Source organism: Chenopodium quinoa, unplaced genomic scaffold, assembly GCF_001683475.1.
Source record: "Chenopodium quinoa cultivar QQ74 unplaced genomic scaffold, ASM168347v1, whole genome shotgun sequence".
Taxonomy (NCBI): Eukaryota; Viridiplantae; Streptophyta; class Magnoliopsida; order Caryophyllales; family Amaranthaceae; genus Chenopodium; species Chenopodium quinoa.
This window is the reverse complement of record NW_018742770.1, coordinates 4,508,140-4,536,098: the sequence shown is the minus strand read 5'-3', so window position 1 is coordinate 4,536,098 and position 27,959 is coordinate 4,508,140. Positions and strand designations below refer to the sequence as shown.

The window sequence follows — 27,959 nt, the reverse complement described above, 5'->3', positions numbered from 1 at the left end:
CATTACAGGCCAGCAATTGACAAAAGGCTTAAGCTAAACCAGTATACCTCCATCTGCTGAAGAAATAATTACAAATATTCATGACGAAACAGCCACCTACTTTCAAAAAATCACCATGATTGTATTACTAAGAAGACATATATATATATCCACAAAAATCAGATCGCATAAGCAATCATATTGGCCTAAAGGCGCTAATGTTTTGTATACATTCACCCAAATGTACAATCACACTATGAAAGAATGAAAGAATCAATGTTTGTTGTATTAACTAGTGGCATGTCTAGACATAAGCTGAGAATCACGTCTTTGTAACTCTTGACCAGATTGAGTTACTGACCCATCGAGCTTGTCATATTCTGCCTTTCGATGAGAGAAATGTCTCCGCAATGAGAGTTTTTGTAGCAAGACAGCTTCAGGAGACTGAATTTTTTTGACAAATTCAGGAGACTGAATTGATTCTCCTTTCTGCTTCTCAAATCGCTTGCTATGACGAGAAGAACCATTCCTTTCTAATAGCTGCTTCTGCTTCCCTCTTGTGATAATGGATTGGCCTTCTTTCCCATGTACTTTCTCATATTCAAGTTTCAATTCTTCCAAACGCTTTGAAATCTAGGCATCAAAAGTTGACGAAGTATTAATAATACGGAGTACTGAATTAGAATGAGATATGAAAATTTTAGTCAAGGGAAACCTGGCTTGAGATGAAATGTAAGCATGCAAAAGTTACCTTCTATAACATTATAAAATTAGGGAAGAAACTGTACCAAAACCACAATTCATTCCAAAAATAATCTAGGACCCTGCCAAATTAGCCAAATCTTTCTTTAGGATCATTTTGACATTAATTTATTTTGGTGTTAGGTAAGGAAGTGAGAGGTTCCACCAAGTACAGTCACAGTGTACAGCCTGAGTATATTAGGGAAGTGTGTGAGGTTCCACAAGTACATCCTGTAGAATATGTAAATAAATATATTTTAAAAAGTTTCGGGTTAACAGCAAAAGCAAGTTTTTGGCTAAGTTACAACTTTGATTATAACAATTCACAACCACCCAGCAGGGGCGGACTTGGCCTTGTGCCTGGTGGGTCAAATGACTCACCAGGGCCCAAAAAAATTGCTAAGTCTTTTTTTTTTAAAAAAAAAAAAAAAAAAAAAAATTATTAGTTTGTTAATTTTAGTCTTGCCAATTTTAAGCTTGTTAAATGTTAGTTAGTATTGTAATCTTGTCAATTTTCTATTTGGATGATCTTTGTAAATAATTTTTTTTGGGAATTTTGGTAATTTTTTTTTTTTTACATATTTGGTTATCGATTGTGAGTTTGTGACTCACCGGTCAGAAATTCCTGGGTCCGCCACTGCCACCCAGTCTCAAAGATCGACAAAATCATCCATTGCTAGGTGATTTTCTTCCAAAATTACCATCCTATTCGTCAGAAAACCCCAAAACAGCCCTATTATTCTTGAATACTTGATCATGTAAGATGTCCATGAAAAGGCAGCCATCTAACACTTAAACCCATCATATATCTAAGATATTTTAACACACAAGAGAAACTGAGTTATATACTAGTAATAAAGATGGAAGTGCTAACCTTGATTGAGTAGGCCAAGGGCAACAATGTATCAGGGTCCATCACTTCTTCGGGAAAATTTTTCAACGCATGTATGAGTGACTCAAAAGGTAACTTCGTCTGATAATCAAATAAAACACTTCAATCATCAGCAGCCAAGTACAAGTAAAATCAGGGTTTAAACAAAAAGCAACAGAGAAATAGACACAAGAAATAAACCAACTCAGTCACAAACTCACTCACAACCCACGGGAAATCAGACTCTACATATAATTGATCCAAGAACAACACGAGAACACATGTAACACCCACACATACAAGTCCTCCACAACCTTTCTTACTATTAACCATTCAAGTAAGGCCACCACATCCGAGCACATATTGTTCCATGATGCCATGATGAGTACAATATAAATACAATTCTTCGTCTTTATCATCCCCAATAAAAGCTAAACTTATGTTATGGACTGGGTCAGCAGGGTCAACGGCTACAAAGCACCAACTCAGCCACCTATTTTGGTTTACTCCAGGCGCGCAAAACAGAGCAGCAAGGGTCAATTGTTGAAGGGAAACAATGAGCAACAAGACAAGACTAATTAAGGAAGAGTTAGGGAAAGGAAGCAGCTTCCTTTAATCATGAATGTATGAGTTTCCATTTTAGTTAATTAAGGTCACATGTAGGATCTAAGTCTTGAGTATATGTATTGGAATGTAGTAGGAGAGAGGGTATCCAGAAAATTGAGTGAAAAACACTAGAGAGACTAGTAGCCTAAAGTTACTCAGAGACTCATAACCTCAAGTTATGTTTATCCCCTGTAATTCAATCGTTTAGTAATCCAAGTACTCAAGCATTCGACCTTATTTACGAGCTATCATAATTGTTCATTATGTAGAAATTAATCTATAACAAACTTGGTATCAGAGCGGTGGTCCTATGGCCGCCGGTGACCGGAAAACCTCCCTCCGCACTTTAAAAAAAAAAAAAAAAAAAAATAAAATAGAAGCTGATCTCTCCCAGAGGATGGATGCCATGGAGGGGACGTTGGCGGATCTGAAGAATCAGATGGCGACCCTAGTGGAAACATTACAGACCCCAGATGACAACATCTCACGTGCTGTAGCGGCGGCTGTAAAGGCAGCCATGGAGGAGGAGCGCCTGAAGCTAACGGAGGAGCGAAAAAAGACCGAGGAGGTAATGAATGCCACTGTCGGAAAGATGGGGGATCGCCTTGACCGCTTCCGAGTCACGGTGGACACCCAAGCCGCGATTGACCGAGCGAAGATCAGTAAGTTGCAGGAGGAGTGGGAGAAAGCCAAGCAGAACCAAGGGCAAACCTTACCACAGCCCATCCCGGTGGTGGAAAAAATAGTCCGCGAATGGACCCGGGGCATAATCAATCTCCGAGTGGGGAGAGGCCGTTTGATGAGAACGAGTGGCAGCCGCATAATTCGGGAGATTGGAGATGGAGAGGGGCTGGAGACGGTGGAGGCGGCGGCGGTAATAACCGCTGGAAACACCGGAAACTCGAAATGCCCTTGTTCGACGTAACAGATCCGGACAATTGGACGGCTAGAGCTGAGATGTATTTTGAGTTCTGCAAGTTGACGGACAAGGAGAAGATGGAAGCTGCGGTGGTGGCGATGGATGGAAGCGCGTTGAAGTGGTTTCAGTGGGAGCAAAAACGGCGACCATTCTACGGGTGGTCGGACCTTAAGCATAGAGTGTTGAACGAATTCCGGCCGTCGCACATCGGCACACTCCACGAATAGTGGTTGGCCTTGTCACAGGGGAAGGGTACGGTGGCGGAGTACCGTCGTAAATTCATCGAGTTGGCAGCCCCGTTGGAAGACGTTCCGGAGAGCCTGATGTTAGGACAGTTCATCAATGGGCTGGGACGAGAGGTGAAAACGGAGCTGAGGTTGCTTAACCCCCTAAACTTGGAGAAAAATAAGGTACACATGGGGGAGAAGAACGTCAGTGGGTGGAGGAGTGGAATTAGTGTTGGGCCATCCAACTCTAATTTAAAGTCAGCCCAGTCCAACCCATCATTAAACAAGGGGAGCTTGATTCAAACTTACGGGGTCCCAAGTGGAAGTGGGCCAAGCCGAATCTGGCCCAAGGCACCCGAGTCTCAAGGATCAGTTAATGCGGGTCGGGCCAAACCGCCGGCAGGTCAGGGCTCCACCGGAGGAACTAGACGGTTGTCGGAGTTTGAATTAGCCGAGCGAAGGGCGAAAGGGCTATGCTTTCGGTGTGATGAACGATGGGGTGTGGGACACCGATGTAAGAGGAAGGAGCTTAGTGTGTTGATGGTGGCGGAGGGTGATGGGGAGTTGGAAACCGAAGAGGTGGAGCCGGAGGGTGAGGCACCAACGGAGGGCGTGGAGGGGATGTCCTTGTGCTCGGTGATAGGGATTCATAATCCGAAAACAATGAAATTGAAGGGGATAGTTGAGGGTCAAGAGGTGGTTGTGATGATCGACCCGGGGGCAACCCATAATTTTCTAGCCATTTCGGTGGTAGAACAAGCAAAAATTCCGGTGACCCGGGGTGGGGAATTCGTGGTGTCCTTAGGCAATAGGGATACCATTTGTGGTAGCGGGGTATGCAAAGGAGTCAAGTTGGAATTGAAGGGTGGAGTAGTCATCACCGAAGATTTTTTCCCGCTGGCTTTAGGGAGCGCTGAGGTGATCTTAGGAGTACAATGGCTTGAGAAACTTGGATCGGTGGTCACAAATTGGCGGTCCCACGTCATGAAGTTCACCCTTGAGGGAGTGCCGGTGACCCTTACCGGAGACCCTACACTAGAGAAGACCCAAATATCACTTAAGGCCATGGTGAGACTTCTAAAGAAAGAGAAACAGGGCCTTTGGATTCAGCTGGCCCAAGCTGAAACTCACGAAATGGGCCCAAAAGAAGCCAGTGGCCCACCTCCCTACTTGTTGGCTGTTTTAGACCAATTCAACAAGGTCTTTAATATGCCAAGTGGGCTTCCACCAGAGAGGGACCATGAACATGCCATTATCCTCGAGGATGGGGCCGACCCAGTGAGTGTGAGGCCCTATAGGTATCCTCAAATCCAAAAAGATGAGGTTGAAAGGTTAATCCAAGAAATGCTTGAGTCCGGAATAATCAAGCCCTCGTCAAGCCCGTTTTCGAGCCCGGTTTTACTTGTGAAAAAGAAGGACGGTTCGTGGCAATTTTGCGTCGATTACCGAGCACTCAACAAAGAAACCGTGCCGGATAGATATCCGATACCGGTTATTGATGAATTATTGGATGAGCTTCATGGAGCTACGGTTTTTTCCAAACTTGACTTGAAATCCGGATATCACCAAATTCGGGTTAAGCCAAGTGACACTCACAAGACGGCATTTCGGACTCACGAAGGGCACTACGAATTTCTCGTGATGCCCTTTGGACTCACAAACGCGCCGACAACATTTCAATCATTAATGAATGACGTTTTCCGGCCTTACTTGAGAAGGTTTGTTCTCGTATTCTTTGACGATATATTAATTTATAGCAAGGCTATAGATGAGCATGTGAGATTGGTCTTACAAAAATTGGAAGAGCACCGATTATATGCTAATTTTAAAAAATGTGAGTTTGGAAAAGGGGAAATAGCATATTTGGGTCATGTAATCTCCAAGCAGGGAGTTTCCATGGACGGGGATAAGGTGCGGTCCATCGTGGAGTGGAAAACTCCGAGCAACCTCAGGGAACTCCGAGGGTTTTTGGGATTAACCGGTTATTACCGGAAGTTTATCAAGCATTATGCACAGATTGCCGCCCCCCTCACTGCTCAGTTGAAAAAAGATAATTATGGGTGGTCGGAAGACGCGACCGTGGCATTCCAGAAACTGAAAACAGCCATGACCACGGCACCGGTCTTGGCTGTGCCCGACTTCAATGAAGGTTTCGTGGTTGAGACGGACGCGTCGAGGTGCGGTATCGGCGCCGTGATGATGCAAAGAGATAGGCCGATCGCTTTTTACAGTAAGTTGCTAGGGGTCTGTGTGAGGGGAAAATCGATTTATGAAAAGGAGTTGATGGCAATCTCGTTGGCTGTGGCTAAGTGGCGCCACTACCTATTAGGGCAGCCGTTCGTAATTCGCACCGACCAACAAAGCCTCAAATTTTTAATTGAGCAACGGGAAGTCAATGGAGAGTATCAAAGGTGGTCGAGGAAATTGGTGGGATTTGATTTTGTGATCCATTATAAACCAGGGGCCGCAAATAGGGTGGCGGATGCGCTTTCTCGCAAGGATGAGGCTATGGTGGTTCGAACAGGGAAGGGAGCAAGGAAGACGAAGACTGAGATGATGGAATATGGGGCTTTAGTCCACTCTTGTTATGTGGATTGGACCGAGCTTGAAAGGGAATTGGAGGAGGATAGGGGTCTGGGCCACATTGTTTTGTGCCTAAAGGAAGGCAAGGAAGGGCCCAAGGGATTCCATGTAGAAGGGAATCGACTCTTTTATAAGGGCCGAGTGGTATTATCTAACACTTCAAAGTTTGTTCCATTGTTGTTACAGGAATACCACAACTCTCCAATAGGTGGCCATGATGGCGAAATCAAGACTTATCTCCGCCTTGCCGCGGACTGGTTTTGGGCGGGGATGAGGAAAGACGTGGGAAAATTTGTTCATGAATGCGATGTATGCCAACGAAACAAGACCCTCACCAAGAGCCCGTTGGGATTGCTACAACCTCTACCGATTCCCGAGGCCGTGTGGGAGGATATTTCAATGGATTTTGTGGAAGGCCTACCGTTGTCACGGGGGTTCGATTCGGTGTTGGTGGTGGTGGATAGATTATCCAAATATGCGCACTTCATTGGCCTCAAGCATCCATTCAATGCCCTTAAGGTGGCAGATGTGTTTGTCAAAGAAATTGTGAGGCTTCACGGGTTTCCGGCTTCAATTGTGTCGGACCGCGATCGAGTTTTTATGAGTATCTTTTGGAGGGAGTTATTTAGGCTGCAAGGAACACATCTCCGGCGTAGCACGGCATATCACCCTCAATCCGACGGCCAAACGGAGATCGTGAACAAGAGTCTTGAAATGTATTTGCGTTGTTTCATATCGGAACAGCCCAAGAGCTGGGCCCGTAAGTTGTCTTGGGCCGAATATTCGTATAACACTTCCCCCCACACTTCGACCAAAATGACACCTTTTAAGGTTGTCTACGGGCGGGACCCCCCGAAATTATGGCGTATAGGGGCTGGGCAGACTATGGTCAGTAATTTGGAGGAGTTGTTGCTCGAGAGAGATGGTATTCTGGAAGAGTTGCGTTTGAACTTAAATCGGGCACAACAAGTAATGAAGGCGAATGCTGATAAACAGAGGAGAGAGGACGAATTTGCCGTAGGGGAAAAGGTGTTTCTCAAGCTACAGCCGTACCGCCAACGTTCACTAGCTAGACGACCATTCGAAAAGCTAGCAGCCAGATTTTATGGCCCCTTCGAGGTGTTAGAGCGGATCGGTAAGGTGGCCTATCGACTTCTCCTCCCGACTGATTGCAAGATCCACCCAGTATTTCATATTTCACAACTCAAGAGAGCCTTAGGAACTTCCACGGGGTAGGCAACCATTCTCCCACAACTTTCTTCCGACCTGGAACTTCTGGTGGAACCAGAGGAGCTATTGGATGAGTGCACCACCCAACAAGGTTCAAATGTAATCCTCGAAGTACTGCTATCATGGAAGGGTCTGCCGGGGCATGATGCCACATGGGAAGAGTTTGAAGCGGTTAATGCGCGATTTCCCTCCTTCCACCTTGAGGACAAGGTGAAACTCAAAGGGGGGAGTGATGTTATGGACTGGGTTAGCAGGGTCAACGGCTACAAAGCACCAACTCAGCCACCTATTTTGGTTTACTCCAGGCGCGCAAAATAGAGCAGCAAGGGTCAATTGTTGAAGGGAAACAATGAGCAACAAGACAAGACTAATTAAGGAAGAGTTAGGGAAAGGAAGCAGCTTCCTTTAATCATGAATGTATGAGTTTCCATTTTAGTTAATTAAGGTCACATGTAGGATCTAAGTCTTGAGTATATGTATTGGAATGTAGTAGGAGAGAGGGTATCCAGAAAATTGAGTGAAAAACACTAGAGAGACTAGTAGCCTAAAGTTACTCAGAGACTCATAACCTCAAGTTATGTTTATCCCCTGTAATTCAATCGTTTAGTAATCCAAGTACTCAAGCATTCGACCTTATTTACGAGCTATCATAATTGTTCATTGTGTAGAAATTAATCTATAACAACTTAAAAGCAGAAATTTGTACAAATGCTCACCAAGTCATCTTGACAACTCTTCAAGAGAGCCAAACCAACTCTGAAGACAACTTTTACACCCTGTCCATGAAGGGGGAAAAAACATGAACACAATTCCAGGGATACCGAAACATTAGGGGATTAGTTTTATATAATTAAAAATATTAAAGTAATTTACTAACCTCATAAAGAAAGACATCCCAAATTCGGAGGGCCAAGTGAAAGGGAAAAGAATAAGAGAACACAGTAATGAACCATTGACTTGCATACATGCTGGGGTTTATCAACTCTTGAGAAAAATGATCTCCAAGCTTGGGCAAGTATTCTTTCACCAAAAGATCAAACTGAAAGAGGTATTGTTGTACCAAAGGCAATCCTGACTGGACACAGTAAAAGAGTCATATATCTATACCCATAAGTATTAAAGGAGGAGAAAACATCAACGCTTGAAATTCAGGTAATGACTTCCAAGAGTTAGAAAAGACTACAATTTTATAAAGAGAAAGTTAACAGAGATAGACTTTCCATATAATAAATAAATCAGACATCTTTATAATATGAAGAAGATTGCAACAAAGGACACACCCATAGACCACAGGTTACGCTTTAAAAGCCCAAGAGTTAAAGACAAACACAAAAACACCACTGAAGCAGCCATCCCATGGGAGCACCAACTTGAACATCTTGGCCAAATACTGCCATAATGCCAGTCATGCCATGTTATAGACTTTTTAGCATCTGTGCTACCTGTAATAGGTCCTGCAAACATCGTTGAGTTCATCATCATGGACTCCACACTCTGGGTCAATGGCTTATATTGTAATCTTTCTAGCCAGACCACAAGGTAGGTTCAACTTGGTCCTTTTTGGTTTACTTTTTCAGAACAGACGTGCAAGAATCTGATATGGACTATGGAGAGAGAGAGAGAGAGAGAGAGAGAGAGAGACAGAGAGAGAGGGAGAGTCATATTGATGATGACCATCCTGGTACAACACTACACCAAAGCCCCTAACAAGGGGATAGGCTATTATGTTAGGACAACACTAGAACTCAAGAACTTTACAAAATAAATATAAAGAAAGCATCAAGGACAGAATCAGTATTTTCAGTGAACTTGATGGTTCTAAAGGTTAATCACCTAAGTTTAACTAACGGATCAAAAATAGGTCCCTGCTTTTCAAATTAAGGCTTAAAACACACCTTTAACACAGCAATCTCTCAGACACAGTAAGCATTCAAAACCTTTTGGACAGCTCCCTTGATTAATTACTACCTCTTTTATTTTCAACAACCATCAGTCCATCACCATAATATTAGCTGCAACTACGACTACAAGCACAAAAGTGAATAGCCAGTGGCACAGTGGCACCTAACAATGAACATTATTTTCTGCATAAACCTCATCCTCTTAAATTTAACCTAAATATCTAGGACCGGAAGGTCCAGAAGTTATTATACCAAAACAGGGTTCATTGACCACATTTCTATTCATAAAACGTGCTCAATGTTGTAGACTTGTAGCAATTGTAGTTATGTTATAGTCATTGGTCAATGTTTCTTCACAACTTTCTGAATAGTCCTCCACAACCCAGCACCTCTCACTCTCTCAGGGCTCTCACCAGCCAAGAGCAGTATTATGTACATGACATACATTCACACAGTCCTAAAAGTTATTTTCAACAGATACAAGCTAACAGTAACTCTAGCCATAACTTTGCATATGGACATTAGTCCAAAGCATGTGTTGGGAAGATTGATAGTGTACAGTAAAAGAGATATAAAATAACAATTGAATGGGACTATATAAAGTCGAAACCAAATAATACATCACTCATGCATAAAATCATATATTACCAGATATAACCCTTCCATCGGGGCATGAACAGCTCCTTTAAGCAATGCAACCAGCAACCAAAATGCATCCTCCTCGCTCATATAAAGAAGCAGTAGACCAGCTATGAACCCCATACCCTGCATTCCATAAAACAGATTCATCAAGACATTTATAGTTGACAAGTCCTCCCCTGAAAGGAAGTAACAAGATATAGCAAACCTGAACATATCCAACATCTCTGTCATATACAGAATATGCTTTTAGAACGTTGTAGAGTGATCTCTGACCAGGACCATGCCTTTGCTGGAAGAAGACATGAGACGGGAAAGTACGTGATATATCTCGAATAATGTCCAGCTCTGACGCTGAAGTTTCATATATAACCAGTTGCTGCCAAAAAATAGTTAATGGCATCAATACATGCAACCTAATACAGAAAATAAACAAAATGGAAGTGAAAAAAGCAATGCCCTCCAGAGACACTTTGCAATCAATCAATCAAAGCCTTAATCCAGAGACACTTTACAAATACTCAAAACCAACTCTACATGTTGAGCTATGAGGCACCAATTGGTTATAAAGTCACTCAATATACACACAACTGGACAATAAAAATCCAATGATATTCTTGAGTTAAAACAGCAACATGCTTAAGTTTAAGACTTAAAGAGGCAAGACAATTGACAAATGACACATAACCAACATAGATAAATAGGAGGTGATCATCATGATCTGTTAATGTCACATAAAAATGAAATGCTAAATATTATGATACACATGCATCAGAATCTTGTAAGGGTACACCCCACCCTACTTGAAAAAATGGGAAAGAGAAAGACACAGTAATTTTAGATCTAGCTCACTAAGCATATCAAGAGTCCTAAAACATTGACTCGTATATCATCAAATGGGATCGGTGTAACTTTTGCTCAATACAGATAATGAGATAAGCCAGAAAAAAACGCACAGTAGAGCTTGTCAGACATTTCTCATTTATAAAAATATAATAAAAAGATCAATTTCACCACCAAGAAATACAGTACCTATGGTGCGGCACTTGAGGCTAAAATTAGCAGGCTAGCAGCACTTAAGACACATTTGAAACTGCAGAGTAATGCAGACTACTTCAACTTGGGTAGGCGACAAAAATTAACAGACTACAATAGGTTTCTTGATTTCATAGAATGATAGAAGACTATTTGACAAACCAAATATTAAATAACTACTGTTAGAAAAATAGGTAGATACAAAAAATACCAAGATATTGCTTAACAGTTGTGGAACCAATCACAAGAACTGTCCCAAGGAACATTGATATTGCTGTACACATGAGATCAAAAGCTCAATCAAACAACAGCCATTGCTTCTAAAGTCTCCCAAAATACAATGAGTTCACAAGCTTGAGCAAATTCTATTAATTGAAACTATCTTGAAAAGAGAAATTCATTCCTAGCGAGAGTACAATTGTTTTCCAGGTGACGCAGAAAGATTGTTTTAGTTGTATAACCCAGGGTCCATTGGATATTGGCAAGTTTATTTCTCTCCTTTATAGTGCTAAATTGTACACATGAGACTTCCAGAAAAAGTTAGCAATAATGCATAAATTCCAAACCAAATACCTCCAAATAAACTCTTACCCTTGGTTCTATAAACCTTACATCTTTAACAAAGAGGTTTCAAATTGACCATTACTTCAATACCCAACAAATCAATGATTGTCAATTACTTCATGAAATAAGAAACACATGCAAGTTGAATCAATCATATTTAGTTGACTATAGCCCAAAAGCCAAAAGATAATGCATCACTAACTCCCCAGGAAAAGGATAGAACCTGACCTCTAAGGTTTTTTTAAAAAAAAAGGGAGGATGATTACCTCATAGACCCCAGGATTCATGAGCAAGAGATCACGACTTCCAGAGATTAATTGCCAAACTAGGCCCCTCAAACAATCAGGAATGCCTTTTCTGATACGTCTTTTAACCACAAGAGGTTTCCTCTTTACATAATGCTTCCAATCACTCCCACCAACCCCAATCATCTTTCTCCATTTTCGAACTCTTCTTTCCTCCCTGTGAAAGGTATCCATCTCATGTGTGTAATCAATAATACATGGGAAACAAAAGATAGAGAGATAAATGGAAAGGAGGGGTATGTAATTTTGAAGACTCAGCTATGTTGCCTATGTATACTGAGCAAAAGACAAATTTTCATGCATCAACAAATGCAACAGTGTATAAGTTGTGAATAGCTAAAACACGGAAGGAAAAAGCAAGCAAACAAACAACTGTAAGCGAGTAGTATCACTGGCACACTGTTCCATCAAGCATTATGCTATCAAAGCGATGAAAGGATAGAATTAGGTCAAAGTGTGATCTGTTATTAAAGTTTACAAAGGCAGTCCAGTTGGTTGTTATAGAAACAACAGTTTTCATACTAAGCTTATGCTATCCTTAACGATTGTAAGGGAAAAAGAAAAAGACACTTGCAATTGATAGAAAAGTGTCAAATGAACATCATCTTACATAAAACATTAAGTCACGAGTCATCAAATTATGCATTCAAAATTTCCCAAAAGCCAAAAATGACAAAACCAACAAAGAATTGCAGATGTAGTTATGATTATTGCTAAGACAACTATAAATTCCACAATAATTACCTCTCGGATCCAGAAGTCGACTTGCTCCTCTTCAATTGATCAGGAGAACTGCTACTTTCTGGCTTTATAAACCCAAATCTGTCCACTAGTTTAGGTGATGATGGTCCAGAATCATCTTCATCTATTTTCTTCTTTTCCATCCTACTATCTAACACAAGATTTAAGTCCCCAATATTCCCCTACCACTGTTATTAGCATGTTGCAACTTGCCCCAACTGAACAGCACCAAGTTTCTGGGAAATCAATGCAAATGCAAAAGAACAAAATTTAGAAGTGGAATTGCATATGTTTTCAATAATAATCACAGGTTAATGTTCTGTTTAGCCCTAAAAGAAGCAAAAAGTAAGCACAGTAACATCAATCGACGCGTGATTTTATTTCGTACTCATCCAGCAAACATTCACATACATAGCATATAATCATCTATGCATGTAGTAGTTATTCAACACCCAATTAAGTTTACAACTTAACAGACCAATACAGCATATCAAACAAACTAAATCAAACAATATAGTACAAATTTGAGCCCAGAAACTGAAAGATCACGCGAAAAAAGCCCACAAATCACAGAATAAATGACAATTAACATAAGAAAATTCAAAATCTGAGAAAACCCCATTAAACCCCACGATTGTTCTTCAATCTTAGTCAACTGGAATTTGTTAAACGATCAATAATATGATTTCAAAATCAAAAAATCATAAGTTATAACGAAAGGAAGAAAGATACCATGAGAGTAGAAACCCCAGAAGCGACTTCTGTAAACAACGGTGATGTACAAGTAGAAAATTAACTAAAATCTAAGGAATTTGGGGCCAAAAATCTAGGAAAAAGTATAATTTTCTACAGTACCAAAATCTTGTTGATGTGTTGGAAAATCTGGCAAATTTATTTGATGAAGACCAAAAATGAGATAGACCAACCAGAAATTATGAACATTTGACTCTGGGACCTGGGAACTGATTGGGGGGAATTTTGTGTAATTCCTTTCTTTATTTTATTTTCTCTTTTTTATTGGAATTATATTTTGATTAATTTCCACTTTAGGAATTTTTGACAATAACAATATTGCATGTTAGCCACAATTGAGTGGAAAAGAATGTTCCTCTAACCTTTGTTTTAAAAGGGTTTATGGTGACATGTTAGGACATGGAAGGTCAATTAAATTTTGCCCCAAAATTATTGGATCTTTTGTCATAGCTCAATAATATTCTACGGATTTCAAATTAGTGACACAGTTTGACTTTTTGCAATATATTTCGTAAATAAATGTTAATACACACATTTTTTAAATTCACTAATATATTAAAAATTAATCTTATAAGTAAGATTTTGTTATATAATTCATTATATCAACTTTTAAATATAATTTTCTCTAATATTTAATTACGTACATACAAATAGTCGGATTATAATTGTGTCAACTATATTACATAGGATATAATTATGAATAATTAAAGTTAGAGGATAGTGTGCCATGAGATTCGTCATGACTAAATATGATTGATCAATCAAATATCATTTTAATTTAACGCGTCAATTATCACACTTAAAATTGGTGTTCAATCATCTTGGACTAAATAAATAAAATATTCATGATTGAAGTATATTATTAGAACAAACCGAGGAGACATAATCTAGCATGTAGCAATTTTAATTAACACCTTACCTTTGCATCCAAAATTTTTTCCTTTTTATGTATAGAATAATTATTTTTGCACTCTAAAAATTCATAGTCATACAAATTAAGGGTCTGTCTAGATTTACTTAATTGAGTTGAATTGAAATTATTTGAGTTGAACTAAACTGAAATGAATTGTTTATGAGAGAAGAAAATTAAAAACTGAACTTAAGTGGACTGAAATGAGCTGAATTGATTGGAAGTGAACTGAACTAAACTGAAATTAAGCTAAAGAAAATAGGCCCTTAAACCTATATGATATTATATCTACAAATTTAAAGTGCTTCAAATGGTATCATGGAATAGGTTTATTAAATCCTCTCATAGTATATCATAAATGTACATTGATAAGAGTTACAAACTTGTGTAGAGTTCAGGTAATTCTTGTGGCGCAACTATAATGGAATCAAGAGCCAAAAAGGTTAAGGAAAAAAGCATATAAGATTCAAGTGAAAATATCACTACAATAATCGATGACACATATGGATTGATGATGATAAGTTTGAATAAGTTAACTCATGGCTAATGATATATAAAAAAAATATACTTGATATCATACATTTGATTTATTATTGTAATAATAAGCAACATCCCCTCTTAATGAGGGACAATCAGTATTTGCAAATATTCATTTGGACTTAGGGTCTATTTTGATTGACTGAACTTAGCTGAATTGAACTGAATATTTTATGAGATAAGGAAATTAAAAACTGAACTGAATTGAACTTATTAGAGTTGAACTGAACTGAATTAAAAATAATATGAAGATAATAGACCCTTAATACTAAAAATCTAAAACAAACACTTTCTTGCTTTTTTTTATTTTTTTTTTGTCTAAACTCACACATCACTGTAACTTATAAGCTTGTTTAGAAGATACAGATTTCCATTCTTAGTACACATATTAATAGAATATTTTAATTAATTTTCTAGATTAAAGTTGATTCAATTCATTATATCAAGTTAAATTCAAAAATTTAACTAAAAAAAACTTCTATATTTCGAGTCCGAGTCAATAATCCGAATCAAATTCTGAAAAATCGAGTCAGTTTTACTCGATCTACTCTCCATCAATGAGCATCAAACTCAATATATATACACCCGCATGTATTATACAACCATGAATATTTGTTCTTATTTAGATGATTATTTTTCATTTTGTTATCAAATGAATAATAAAAAAAAGTTTTAAGTTAATAAGGTGTACAATATACCCGAATGTATATAGAAATTCTAAAAGCTGGATTGGTTGGGCTCAATTCAACAAAGAACAAAAACTGGGCCTCTGGAACTAATATTGGAACAAAAAATTCGTACAAAAAAGCCCAGAAAACAAAAAAAAAAAAAGAAAAAAAAACCATCTTTTGCAAAATCGCAACCCTAAAAACAGAAAAACTCTTGCCCCTTACTCAAAACCCAGCTTTCTCCTTGACCCTTCCTTCATCGTCGCAATTCGAAAAATGAAGAAGAAGAAGCAAACTTCCGACGCCCTAATTATCGACGCCGACGATACCACCGCCGCCGCAGTCGCCGGAAACTCCTCCGACGTTGTCGGCGACATCAAAACCTTAGTCAAAGACCATGCTAGCTTCTTCGACAAGCTTGTGGAGTTAATTCCGGCGAAGTTCTATCTTCCGACGAACGACGATGATAAACCGTGGTTTCAAGGGCTATCCAAAGCAGCGAAAGCAGAAGCGAAGCTTAAATCGATTGAAAACACGAAGAAATCGAGACGTGATCGATTAGACCCTGAGAAATCGTCGAAATCAACCCTAGATTTGTTGAAGGAGTCATTGGAGACCAAAAAATCGGTGAAGAAAGATTCAGATAATGAAGACGATGATGAGGAGGATAATGGTGGTGGTAGTGGGTTGAATTTGAGGAATTTGGATGATGATAAGAGGTCGGTGACATATGAGGAGCTGAGGCAGAGGTTGCATAGGAGGATTGAGGAATTACGAGCGAGCCGAGGCGATGGAAGCGGCGAGGGAAAGCGGAGGAAGGCGGAGAGGAGAGAAATGAAGGATGGGAGGAAGAGGTGGAGGGATGATGATAAGGTGGAGAATGTAGAGGCTAAAGAGAAGAAAGAAATTGAAAGAGATAATATTGAGAAGGAAGTTTCTGAAGCTGCTAAAGGAATTGAGTTTGGGAAGGTGAAATTAGCTGCTTCTAGTGATGATGGTAAGATTTTCTTTGATGTTATTTCAATTTTATTATGGGAAATTCTCTTTTGTTTGCATTGGTTTTATTTCTTTTTGATAATTTATGTCTTGTTTCTGTTGAATTATATGTTCATATTCTTGTAAATTGCAATCATTCAATCTTTGAAAGTCAGTAACATCTTTACTGTTTTATTGTTCTTGTGCTAACTAATTGTGTTAGATGACATGGTCCAACATATATTTTGTTGATACGATCCATTGTAGAATTAATGTGTTGAGTTTACTTTGTACTATGAATGTGATATTGTAGAATTTATGTGCCGCTCTATAGTTTTAATGGGTTTATATGTGTATGAAATTATGAGATGTTGGAATGGCTAAAATGGTTTTCGAGGTTGGATTGATGGAAGTAGTTACTATGATGGACATTATTGAACATGGGAACTGAAAATTGTCTACTTTTTGTTGTTTCTAATTGCAGTATCTAATAAGAAGAAGAAGAGGCGATTGTCGAAGGAGAAGGAGCTACAAAGAGCTCAGAAGCTGGAAGAGGCAATGAAGGATCCGGAAAAGGGTGGTGAGTTGGCAAAGCAGCACTCTTGGAAGTCAGCAATGGAGAGGACAATGGGAAATAAAGTGCATGATGATCCCAAGCTGCTGAAGAAAAGTTTACAGAAGGATAAGAAGAAGCATGCCAAGAGTGTTGAGAAGTGGAAGCAGAGGACTGAAACTACTGAGAAGATGAAGCGAGGGAAGCAGGATAAGAGAAATGAGAATATTAAGGCTAAGAAGGACAAAAAGAAGCAATCGAAAATTGATAAGAGAGAAAAAAAGCTTATGAGGCCAGGGTTTGAGGGCCGCAAAGAGGGCTTTGTTACAGGGAATTAAGGTTTGCAATAGAGTTTTTAATATAAAAATTTAGTCTTTATGTAATCTCACTCCTTCGGGGGAAAAAAAAAATCAACTTTTCATGGTTGTAGTTAGTTAAGGGGGATGGGGAGGATCAAGCTTTTGCTCCTTTATGTTGTTTTGCTGTTAAAGTCCAATCATTTTTAATGAAGTTCACTCTTTTTTGACTTTCCATTTTTTTGGCTGTTATCCTTTATATTCTTTTTATTTCTGGATGAAATCCATGATATGTTTGGTGTTATATTTTAATCACAGGGAGTGGATTATGCTTGTACATTGTCTACCAAAGATTTAGCATTATGCACCCAATTGATGAAGGTCTTTAGTATTATTGATCATTTCTGTGGTTGTGTTCTCCATACTATAACCATATATTGACTATCGAAGTATCGATTATTGAAATGTAAGACGAGATGTAGACCTTTAGTTGTATATTATTCGTTGGTTTGGCATCCTTTGAACTGAAGCTCAATATCCAAATCTAGTAAGTTGGGCTCCAGCGTAAATGAAGTAATGTTAGTGCTAGAGCCTACCAGCCTAGTCTCTCTATGGACTCTATCTCTATTTCTATCTTTAGCTCTTGCTTTCTTTTGCTGCATTTTACACTGCATACCTCTTTTATTGTGCTATTTTTTGAGCTGCTCGCCTCACAGTGGTAATGGTTGCTTAGATGCTTCCTTTGCTCATTGCAGCATTCATTTTCAGATGCATATTGGTTACTTTTGGTACACATGAGTCTGTGAGTTTTACCATACCGTGCTTGTTTAGTCAGTTGTGTTTCCATTTTCCAAGCCTAAATGAAGTTGTGAAATGATTGATCCGTCATTTTGAAGATACAAAGAGTTGGTTTTTTGTCCTCATAGCAGATATGGTCACAACGCCACAGTGTTGGCACTAAGCAGAATGCTTGCGATATGATGCAGATGAATCAAAATACTCAGCTGTTTTGGCAGTACTGGGCGAGCTTTTGAGTTCCAGACTTTCAGTATGTGTCTCTTTGTCCTGCTTACTTTCGACATAAGGTAAGTAATATTTCTAAGTTTTTTGGATTTTTTTAATTTTGACTATCTTGCTAAATGAAAAGATTGTGAAGTTGCACTGATATACTGAAGTTATCACATTTCTCTTGGTACCTTTTGTATGGATAGACTTTCGTTAAGTAAGGTTAACTAGCATAGTAATCTGACCTTAGTCTTGGTGCACTTTTATCCTAGTAATTTTCAATTTTGGCTTACTTATATGAGAAAAGATTGAAGGGTATGATGATAAGATTGATAACTGTAGTAGCTAATACCTTGTGTTAGGTAAACAACTACGATTATATGACTGATGGAGTACTTGGAAATTTCCATTTCTCGAGAGTGCTGTTGATTCAAAGTGGTTGTCTCTGATTAAGCAGTGGTCACCCGTCAGTCCGTCACTGTGACTAGATATAGAAACTCAGAAAGAGAGATAAATTTTACCATTATATTGATATCCGGAGGACTAGAGGCTGGGGATTCAACCCTTGTACTAAGCTAAGTGCTGGTTGTATGCCACACTGAAAGCCACCAAAAAGGTGAATGAAGTGTTTGATTGCATTGTAAAAGTTGAAGTGCAAAATTATTTTGTTATCAACTATCAAGAACAAAGTGCATACAAGTGCGTAACTTGTGGGAAGGTACTGACTAACCAAATAGTTTGGGGCAAAAAGCCAAATCCTGAAGATTTCTAAAGGTGCTGGTTCTGTCAGTGATCAGTTGCAAAATGGTCTGGACTCTGATGTGACAGCAGTGAGGATCCTTGGAAATTTGGGCGAATGCCTGATCCAGTAATGCACTATGGAAGGGTTTTTCCATTTAGCTGGTCCTTACTACCTAGACCATCTCAATTGGAAAGATTTTTTTTTTGGTCAGAAATCTCTTTATGTCCTTTAGTTGGTAATTGTTCAGAATGGGTTAAGGTTATTGTGGCAGTTGTTGCCTTGTAGGACTAAACGTAATTATGATGTCCGAAGGGCAAGGACAAATCGATGAGCGCATGAGTGAAGAAAGGCAATGACTGACAAGGCTCTTGGCCTCTTTCAAAGTGTGCGGGGTCATGACGGGATCACATGACTCTAGGAAGGGATCAGGCTACCTCTGTGCTAGCAGCCACAGTAAGACGGTGCTGATCAGGGAGGGAGTGTTCATCAGATCACCTGGGTCTAAAAGGACATAAGTAGTAAATCAAGTTGGAAATAAAAGTTTCCAATACTCAGAGAGACAATTGGAAATGTATTGGGCCAAATTTGGCATATGTAGCTGCAGCTTTCACATGCTAGACTACTGATTCATCCGTTCAGGACCTGGGTAAGTGGCCAATGTGCAATTTTGCTTTGGAAGTGTTATACCCTGACAAAGCCTTATACTTCTATAACTGTTATCTTTCTATGATCTACTTGTTTCTTTACTTGGCCTCTGTCACACTAATGATCTGCTGTTACTGCATCAATCCTCAGCTGTTTCTTAGCAGAGATATCAAAACTGGTGTAGCAAAGTTGGGGCATTTTTGCTTATGCTGTACAGGTGGTTTACTATGAAGACCTGATCCCACTGTCATGAAATTAACATCCTCATAAACCATGTCGTAAGCCTTCCTGGTCACCCTGAATATAAGGATTGATGGTGTCTGAAGCTTTGCATCATAACGTCAAGGGGGTGGAAGTGAAAGATCTTATGTTAAGCCTTGACATATGAGGAGAAACCAAAAGTGCTGCTGATGGTGTTTAGAAGCTTTTAGATTTAATCAACAACCTTTTAAGGGCCTGCCATGCAGTGAATGAGACCGCTCTTTTCCATTATTGACAGCATTTCAGATTTTGATGGTTTTGTTGGATGTACTGAGCATTCATACGTTGAAGGTTTAGTTGTACCGATGTGCTGGAAAAGGTTGCAAATGGCTCTCTTGCCAAAATTTTAGAGTTACAACTCATTCTGCTGAATCCTCTTCAACTACTATTATTTTGGAAGCGTGGTGCGATGGTATCATAGTGGCAGTTTATAGAATTATAGATGTGAGTTGCATATTTACGTTCCGTAAATTGATTGGTCTTCCTGATGTCAACGAGGCAATATTTTTATTTTTTTATTTTTTTTTTATTTTTTTTACCCCACAAGTAAATTAATTAAATAACATTTTCTGCTAACTTAAGTTGCTTTGCTCTTTTGGTTTAACTTTGTCTCCAACCTATGTTGTTTTAATCTAAATGTACTTTATGATCTGGAGAGGTTGGTAACTAACCATCTGGTTTTGTCAAAAAAAAAAAAAAAAACTAACCATCTGGTTGCTGCGTCTTTGATGTGTATGTTACGTACTTGTGTTCTTCTTTCATTCTGTTTAAAATACCTAGCTGGTAGTCATTAAATCTGAAACTATTGTGCCTTCATGTACAGATGAATTGTTTTTCTGTTTATTTATCCATATTTTAGTCCAGGATATGGTAAATTGAGAATACTTTCTTCATTTTTGGTGTCACTGTAGCATATTAGTTAGTGATATTATTAGAATGGTGATATGAAGTTAGATAGCATTTTTTACGCTGAACTTAGTTTCATCTTAATGTGTGGGTGTGGCCGTGGGTGTGGATTTTTAGATGTGTGTTGTTGTGTTGGTGTTCATTTTTTGTAGTCAATGGTTGATTCTTAGTTTCCAATTCTATCCTTGATTTTGAGGATTTTTTTCTGCCCAATGTTGTTTGTTTGCCTTCTTCCAACAGTATATTTAGTCATTAAAATGGATCTCATTTTTTCTTTTAGTAAGTATTTATGTTCCTTTAGTTACCTTCTTACCCTACAAAAGCAGACAACAATCAAGATGTTTACTACAGTATCCATCTAAGGTTCTTCCCAACTCTTGTAGTCTTATCTAATTGAATGACTGGATGACCTTAGTTTTTGCTTTGTAATGTCTGGAAGTCTGCAGAAGAATGTCTATTTTGTAATCAGATAGAATATTTTAGGAACAATTGTCGATTACTACTTACAAAAGGCACACCGTGCGGTTTAGCTGTTTAGGTGATTACTACTAAAAAACTGGTGCTGTTTTTTCAATTAAATCAACAGACTAACATAGAATTTGCTTATGAGATCATGGGTCAATTGGAAACTACATATTTCTTCTTATTGCATTTAGGTGATGTTGATTTAATGCTATTTCTTATAGCAGATGCTAATGTCATGCATTTTTTGCAGGTTGTGAATCACATTGCAGCAGGTCATGAAATATTTTTGCCTTGCCAGAAGGTAGAGACGATTTATGCCCATGTAGCTAATAGGAAAACTTACTGTCCTTATATTTTCACATGAATGGGTGTACTTGATTATTGACATATCTGTCATCTGTGTCACTCCCTCACAATTTCTTTTGTTATGAACCCTTTCCTGTCCTTGAGGTTGCATTTAAATGGTTGATCTGGCTGGTCACCTACTCTGCAAACTAGGGCCTTTCCTTTTCCCTCTCTTGTTCATCCTGATAAAGTGACAATGGTTTCGTACATACACTTCAGAGGATAATGCATTCTGATCTTTTGCCAGATGTTTTATACAACAAAGCGTCTGCCACATTATGAACTGGGGTTATGTTCTGCTTCAGTTACAAAAAAGTTTACTTCCTAGTTGCATCACTCCCCCTTGTCAGCTTATCTCAGTAAGGGGACCTGGCCGGAAATCTTCTTATATACTCCATTCACAAGATAAATGAGTTCTTTCAAAAGTAAAAAGGTGGGGGCTTTTGTGCTGCATTTTTGAGAGAGCAGCCACATAAAGTCATGAACATGACATTTCAGAGCATAGGCAGAAAGTCTGGGTTTTGCTCGCTAAAGGGGCTTCTGTATATATTGCTGGTTCATCTGCCAAAATGTTTCCTGATGTTGTGTCGACTTTTTGAGGAAATCATTACGAAAGAAAGTGGTGTTCCAGAGGAAGCTGCTGTGAAATGGTTTACAGCATTGGAGAAAGCTGGTCGAGTGATTGGTACTATGTTAAAGGATGGTTCTGACTTCTGTATGTTACATGCTCAACTAGTTAGTACCTGACTAGTGAGGGTCTGTTAGATGTTGAAGGATGGTTCTACCTTGTATTATGGACCATGTATTGTTGGTGCTCATATGCTATATATTAGGATAAGAGCTCCTTAAGATGCAGGAAACACATATAATTAGCCGCTGAGAAAAAATCAGATATTTATAGTACCATGCAAAAATGCATGAATTAAGTGAAAATTAATAAATCCTATGGTTTTGTTCATTTACAAATATTAAATAATCAATATGTGTGTGTTGGGTGGATAGAGTCATGTAGATTGGCTTAGTTAAAAGAAGTTATAGCTCCACAACGGTAAGCATGTAGCTAGCAATTATTTAGAAATTTTTAGCAAGTCTTTGCACAATCATTATGGATGCTCTTAGATTCCTTCATGATACCTATCTTCTTATCAAATTAAATAGGTTTAACTTTAGACCTTTTTATAAGGGAAATTCCTAATGTATCAGAAGAAAGAATAAAAACAGACTTGAGTTATTATAAACATTAATATCCATACTACTACTACACATGTTGGATACTCCAATTGCGAAACTAAGAAAGGAGAGAAAACGAGTGTCTTTAATAATATGCTCAATCTTTCAAGGTATTGCTCAAATGTTTATTATTGAGTTGATGACTAATAGGTTATCACCTTCAATTTCAATGTTTTGAATATCACATTGAAGAGCAAGTTAGATTTTTTTCATGAAGAGTCGTAGCTTCCACTATAAATACTTTTACAGTGCCGAGATTGAACGTAGATGCCTTGATAGGTGCTCCATTGCTATCTTTAATAATGATTCTCGCTGCTGTTGAGTTGTTACGAACCAAACCGTCGAAATTGAGTTTGAAGAAGTTATTAGGAAGCGTCTTTCAAAAAGTCTTTTAAAGATTACTCGGAATTGAGATTTTGTGACGTGTGTAATTTATAAACTCCAAATTAATTCCAAAATAAAATAATATAATATCATTTATATAGCATGATATTTTTCCAGAAATCAAATAAAAATTTACAACTCCACGTGAGAATATGAGATCCGTCCCAAACTTAAACTCGTTAGATTTTCACCATATCACCAATCACCAAAAGCCAAACCCATACAAAGGGGTTTAAGTCGAAAACTATTCTTATCTATGATATCCCAATCATCCCCCAGAGGTTGAAGCAACTTCTTCTGTTCTACACAATCCCACCTCTTCAATCTTCAGGGGAATTATATTATTCGAGGTAGAATTAATTTCAAAACTCCCTTTATTTCTTCACCTATTCTGCTGAAGAAGCTCAATTTTTATGGTTGCTTTTTTTTGGATTTAAGCTTAATTATTACTCTGATTAACAGTATAAAGAATTGGGTTTTACAATTGATTGCCGATTATAGTTTTGATGGGTCAATTTCAGTAGCAATTTTCACATTTACATATTAAAAATGTCATCTTTTTGTCTGGTTTCTAGTAGTGGAGTAGTGGGTAATCCCAGAAATTATAAATTTCATGCTGTTAGAGCTAAATCTTTTGATAGTTGTATTTGTAGATCTTATTCTGTATTGCCCAATTATGGTTGTGTTTCTTTTTATTCAATGAAGCCTCAAATTTATAGTAATTTGTTGGGTGAGGTTGTTTGTTGTAGTAAAGTAAGGTCAATTAGTGATAGAACTAGTAAAAATAAAGATGCCCTTTTGGAGAATAGGGAATTTTTTGATGTAAAGAGGAGGTTTTCGTTGCGATTGCGGCCGAGGTTGAGGTTGTTGTCATTAAGATTGAAAAGGGTTCCAGTTAGATCAACGTTGAATGGTTTTGGGATGTTTTTGAGAAAGCATATGAAGAAGGTTACCCTTGCCACTTCAATTTCCTTTGCTTTAGGAGTTTGTTATTTGTTTGTGAAGTTAATGTCGATTCCATCACCGAAAGTTGTTCCTTATTCGGACTTGGTAATGAGCATTCAGACCGGGTCTGCCTCAAAAGTTCTTTTTGAAGAAGGGTCTCGCCGGATATACTACAATACTAAGGCTCCTAATGTTGATTCTCCTCAATCAGAGGAAGAGAATTCGGGTTTGGAGAATGATCAAGCTGAAAATGTAGTAGGTGAAGTTGCTCCCGTGGCTGGGGTTACCACTGAAGTTAGTACCACAGGTGTGCCTGCAAAAGGCACTAGGAAAAAATCTGCTGCTCCTGAGTGGCAGTATGCTACAAGAAAGGTTGATAATGACGAAAGCTTTCTGCTAGGTTTGATGAGAGAAAAGGGAATTACATACAGTTCAGCTCCTCAATCAGCACTAATGTCATTCAGGAGTATATTACTTACTATCTTGACATTATGGATTCCACTGGCTCCGTTAATGTGGCTGCTGTATCGACAACTTTATGCTTCTAATGGTCCTGCGAAGAAACGAAAGCCTAGTAATCAGGCTGTTAGCTTTGATGATGTGGAAGGTGTTGATACTGCAAAAGTTGAGCTCCTGGAGGTATGCTATCTTTCCTTCCACCTTGTAAAATTAGATGCACTAATAAGACAGAAACATGTTTACTCTGATTTACTGTTCCATATTGCCTTTGTTTAGCCTTCTTTGAAGGCAGTGAATGTAGTGATAGATGTTGATTATTGAAATTAGGCAACCACCTAAGGCTTTTGTGAATAAATACTTGCTCAGATTTTAGAATCAGAGGCTTTGGCAATATAAGGTAATTTGAGGGTATGGGACAACTGGGCAGCTTCTTTTTTTTGGAAGTTCATGGTGGCCAGTATGTGAGATGAGCATGTTCATCTTTATCAAGTAGATTTCAAGACCAGGAGCTGCCAGTTTTTTTATGTTCAAATCACGGCTGATTTATTCTCATCAAAAGAATTTCTTTGCATGAGCAGTCCTGTAGACTAGAATAGTGTTTTAGTCTTCTAGAGACATAAAAAGACCTGTAACTGGTTGGCTGTAGCTATGCTCCTAAACCGTATGGTGAATGGCATCTTAAATTGATGTCTGGACCTTGCTTTGGGATAACTCATGATCTTAGCATCCTATAGCTCTTGTTACTCTGACAACTCATTTGTAGGCGCCTAGGCGGGGTAATATATGGTGGTAATTGTGATGAGCTACTTTTGTCTAAAAAATCCTATGCCACTGTACATAATAATGCAATTCTACCCTCAAACATGTAGTGCTCTTCATATATTTTCAGTACTTTCATTACTGCTCTAGTGGTGGTTGTCATGGAAATTTGAGAGGAAATTACCAAAGGGTGGAGTTGTGTTTTGATGGCCATCAGAATGCGACTTTGCAAAATTGCATTTTACATACAAATGTGTGAATAGCTAATGTTGAAGATCAAAGTTTAGTTGGTTGACTTTTTTCCTTTGCAAAGATTTTCTAAGAAAGGAATAATTTTTTCTTTGTAGATAGTATTGTGCCTTCAAGGTGCTATCAATTACAACAAATTAGGAGCAAGGTTACCGCGAGGTGTTCTGCTGGTAGGTCCTCCTGGAACTGGAAAAACCTTGCTAGCCCGTGCTGTGGCAGGCGAAGCTGGTGTACCATTCTTCTCTGTATCTGCCAGTGAATTTGTTGAGTTGTTTGTTGGGAGAGGAGCTGCACGTATTAGAGAACTTTTCAGTGTTGCAAGGAAATGTGCTCCATCAATTATATTCATTGATGAACTTGATGCTGTTGGAGGAAGGCGGGGTAGAAGTTTCAATGATGAACGTGATCAGACACTCAACCAGGTAACTTTATCTTGCATATAAATATTGGTGCATCTTGTTGAAGGCTCCATAATCCCCCCACCCACCCACCCACCCCCCCTCCCCCCCCCCCCCCCCCAAAAAAAAAAAAAAAAAAAAAGGAAAGAAAACACATGGTGAATTGAAAATTTTGATATCAGTAGCCGCTAGCCTTAGTTCTTTTCATTGTACTTGGTTATTCTTCCTTGGATTTCCTTCATCATGTAAGCTTTATTGATTTATCATTTATGTGGATATCTTTGTTTGTTTAGCCCCTGATATCTTTTGAAGTCTGCTCTTTTTTTTTTTGGTTTATCATCTTCCCCACCCCGATTTTTTTTCACAGCATTCAATACATGATGTGAAAACTTCACTGTGTTATCTATGTACTGTATGTAGGCTAATTAACCTACTATGTAATTCCTGGTTTCTCATAGTTGCTTGTTTATTTCGACTGTTTATATGCCTATCTGAGGTCCATTGGATGTGTTGGAGTTTTTTTACCACTTACCCTGTGTATTTGACTGAGAGTTGGTTTTTTTTTTTTACTGGCAGTTGCTGACAGAAATGGATGGGTTTGAGTCAGATACAAAGGTGATTGTTATTGCTGCAACAAACAGACCTGAAGCATTAGATCAGGCTCTTTGTCGTCCTGGTCGCTTCTCTAGGAAAGTTCTTGTAGGAGAGCCAGATGAAGAAGGGAGGAAAAAGATACTGGCTGTGCATTTAAGAGATATTCCTCTTGAGGAGGATAAACAGCTTATCTGCAACCTTGTTGCATCCCTCACCCAAGGCCTTGTTGGTGCTGATCTTGCCAACATTGTCAATGAAGCTGCATTACTTGCTGCGCGCAGAGGTAAGAATCTCAGCTATATGCCTATATGCGATGCAGTTTACACGCTTTAGCTAAACATTCATTAACTATACACTCTACCCCCCCCCCCCCCCCCAAACCATCCTCCCATTTTTTTGTCCACAACTCCGCATGTGCACAAGTCACAAGAGGACTTTACCTCCTAAGGAAGCCAGCATATCATGTACCTTGTTTCCGCTTCATGGGACTTCAGAAATTTTCCTTCAGTTTACAATATGATCTATATTTACCAAATACAGAATCTGAACATTCATTTTAGTTTTTCAAATCATATTGCTGATGTTTAAATTGGATTTTAATATTTGTTTGTAAACAGGTGGAGAAGCAGTTTCAAGAGAAGATATAATGGAGGGCATAGAAAGAGCAAAGTTCGGGATCAACAATAAGCAACCAACCGCGAGTGTAATCAGCAAGGAGCTTGGTAAATTATTCCCCTGGATGCCATCTATTATGGGAAAATCTGATCCAAAAACTGAAGGAACTCAGGGGCCACTAGGTTATCAAACATTAAGCTCATGATACCACTATTCTTTCTTTTTTTTGGTAATGGTTATATTTTTTGCCACATTTACTTTAAAAAATGAAGGTTCTCTGTTACAGTCTTACAGCAGAAAATTTGGCTCTTTTCTCTAATTACTTTAGAGGTAAGGCAGGCTATTAGTGGATTAGACTGGGCCAGGCCCATATGGCTTCAACTTTGATAGCATCATAGCAGGCCAGGCCCTTACTTGGCCCAGTGAAATAGATTGATGGATTCTGGGCTTTGTTTCAAAAACTTACTCAGACCAATGCCCGTTTAAGGCCTGGCCTGGTATTTTCGGCCTTATTTAGCAACATTTTGACAATCAATGGCAAATCAGTGCAAACTTAAGTGAGGACTCAAAGCTTACTAATAGAACGAACATTCGAGTCATGTAATATGTAATGACAATTGAAAAGTGATTCGATAAAGTAGTAAGGAAGTTGTTCCACCTTAGTTAGATCTCATGCTTATAAGCTTGAGAACGCAACAACATTTATTGAGAGAGTTGTATCCTGTCAGCGTTCCAACCGATTAAGAATATGTTCTCTTCATCTTAATTTCATATTAGTTCAATTTAGCTCAGTTCTAATTAGTTCAGCTCAGTTCCTAATTTCCTTTTTTCATAAACAATTCATTGCAATTCTATTCAGTTCAGCTTAACTCAGCTCCAATTAGTTCAGTTTAGCTCAGTTCAATAAATCGGAATAGAACAATA

At 38.6% G+C, this 27,959-nt stretch overlaps 3 protein-coding genes across 5 annotated transcripts; 2 read left to right on the top strand and 1 right to left on the bottom strand.

The window, feature by feature from the left end:
- Nucleotides 1–28: 28 nt before the first annotated feature.
- LOC110724878 (EVI5-like protein) lies at nt 29–13,444 on the bottom strand. 3 transcript variants are annotated; one of them, XR_002512078.1, is made up of 10 exons: nt 13,074–13,444; nt 12,345–12,577; nt 11,562–11,757; nt 9,905–10,075; nt 9,706–9,822; nt 8,034–8,231; nt 7,873–7,932; nt 1,595–1,693; nt 1,333–1,425; nt 477–612 (listed from the first exon to the last, which is right to left on the bottom strand). XR_002512078.1 is itself a non-coding variant. In XM_021904371.1 (9 exons), the coding sequence occupies exons 2-9, from the start codon at nt 12,482–12,484 to the stop codon at nt 268–270; spliced, it is 1,326 nt and encodes a 441-aa protein (XP_021760063.1). In that variant the 5' UTR covers nt 12,485–12,577; nt 13,074–13,444; the 3' UTR covers nt 29–267. The 3 variants fall into 3 exon arrangements, 2 of the variants coding, with proteins under 2 accessions (XP_021760063.1, XP_021760064.1); XM_021904371.1 differs by lacking the exon at nt 1,333–1,425 and having other exon boundaries at nt 29–612; XM_021904372.1 differs by lacking the exons at nt 477–612; nt 1,333–1,425 and adding an exon at nt 1,437–1,511 and having other exon boundaries at nt 13,074–13,443.
- Nucleotides 13,445–15,312: 1,868 nt separating this feature from the next.
- On the top strand, nt 15,313–17,270 carry LOC110724876 (surfeit locus protein 6 homolog). The gene is made up of 2 exons (XM_021904370.1): nt 15,313–16,206; nt 16,669–17,270. Exons 1-2 carry the CDS (start codon nt 15,486–15,488, stop codon nt 17,073–17,075), a joined length of 1,128 nt encoding a protein of 375 aa, XP_021760062.1. The 5' UTR covers nt 15,313–15,485; the 3' UTR covers nt 17,076–17,270.
- A 5,897-nt stretch (nt 17,271–23,167) lies between these two features.
- Nucleotides 23,168–27,796, top strand: LOC110724875 (probable inactive ATP-dependent zinc metalloprotease FTSHI 3, chloroplastic). The gene is made up of 4 exons (XM_021904369.1): nt 23,168–24,600; nt 25,527–25,850; nt 26,403–26,703; nt 27,038–27,796. The coding sequence occupies exons 1-4, from the start codon at nt 23,566–23,568 to the stop codon at nt 27,238–27,240; spliced, it is 1,863 nt and encodes a 620-aa protein (XP_021760061.1). The 5' UTR covers nt 23,168–23,565; the 3' UTR covers nt 27,241–27,796.
- Nucleotides 27,797–27,959: the final 163 nt, after the last annotated feature.

What these genes read in the sequence shown, in the direction of transcription:
- LOC110724878 (XM_021904371.1), bottom strand. Translation starts at nt 12,484, where the DNA reads ATGGAAAAGAAGAAAATAGATGAAGATGATTCTGGACCATCATCACCT. An exon ending in GAGATGTTGGATATGTTCAG is followed by an intron (nt 9,823 to 9,904) that starts GTTTGCTATATC and finishes TATGGAATGCAG; the next exon opens with GGTATGGGGTTCATAGCTGG. An exon ending in CCTTGGCCTACTCAATCAAG is followed by an intron (nt 613 to 1,594) that starts GTTAGCACTTCC and finishes TTTGATGCCTAG; the next exon opens with ATTTCAAAGCGTTTGGAAGA.
- LOC110724876 (XM_021904370.1), top strand. Translation starts at nt 15,486, where the DNA reads ATGAAGAAGAAGAAGCAAACTTCCGACGCCCTAATTATCGACGCCGAC. An exon ending in AGCTGCTTCTAGTGATGATG is followed by an intron (nt 16,207 to 16,668) that starts GTAAGATTTTCT and finishes TTCTAATTGCAG; the next exon opens with TATCTAATAAGAAGAAGAAG.
- LOC110724875 (XM_021904369.1), top strand. Translation starts at nt 23,566, where the DNA reads ATGTCATCTTTTTGTCTGGTTTCTAGTAGTGGAGTAGTGGGTAATCCC. An exon ending in CAAAAGTTGAGCTCCTGGAG is followed by an intron (nt 24,601 to 25,526) that starts GTATGCTATCTT and finishes TTTTCTTTGTAG; the next exon opens with ATAGTATTGTGCCTTCAAGG. An exon ending in ATTACTTGCTGCGCGCAGAG is followed by an intron (nt 26,704 to 27,037) that starts GTAAGAATCTCA and finishes GTTTGTAAACAG; the next exon opens with GTGGAGAAGCAGTTTCAAGA.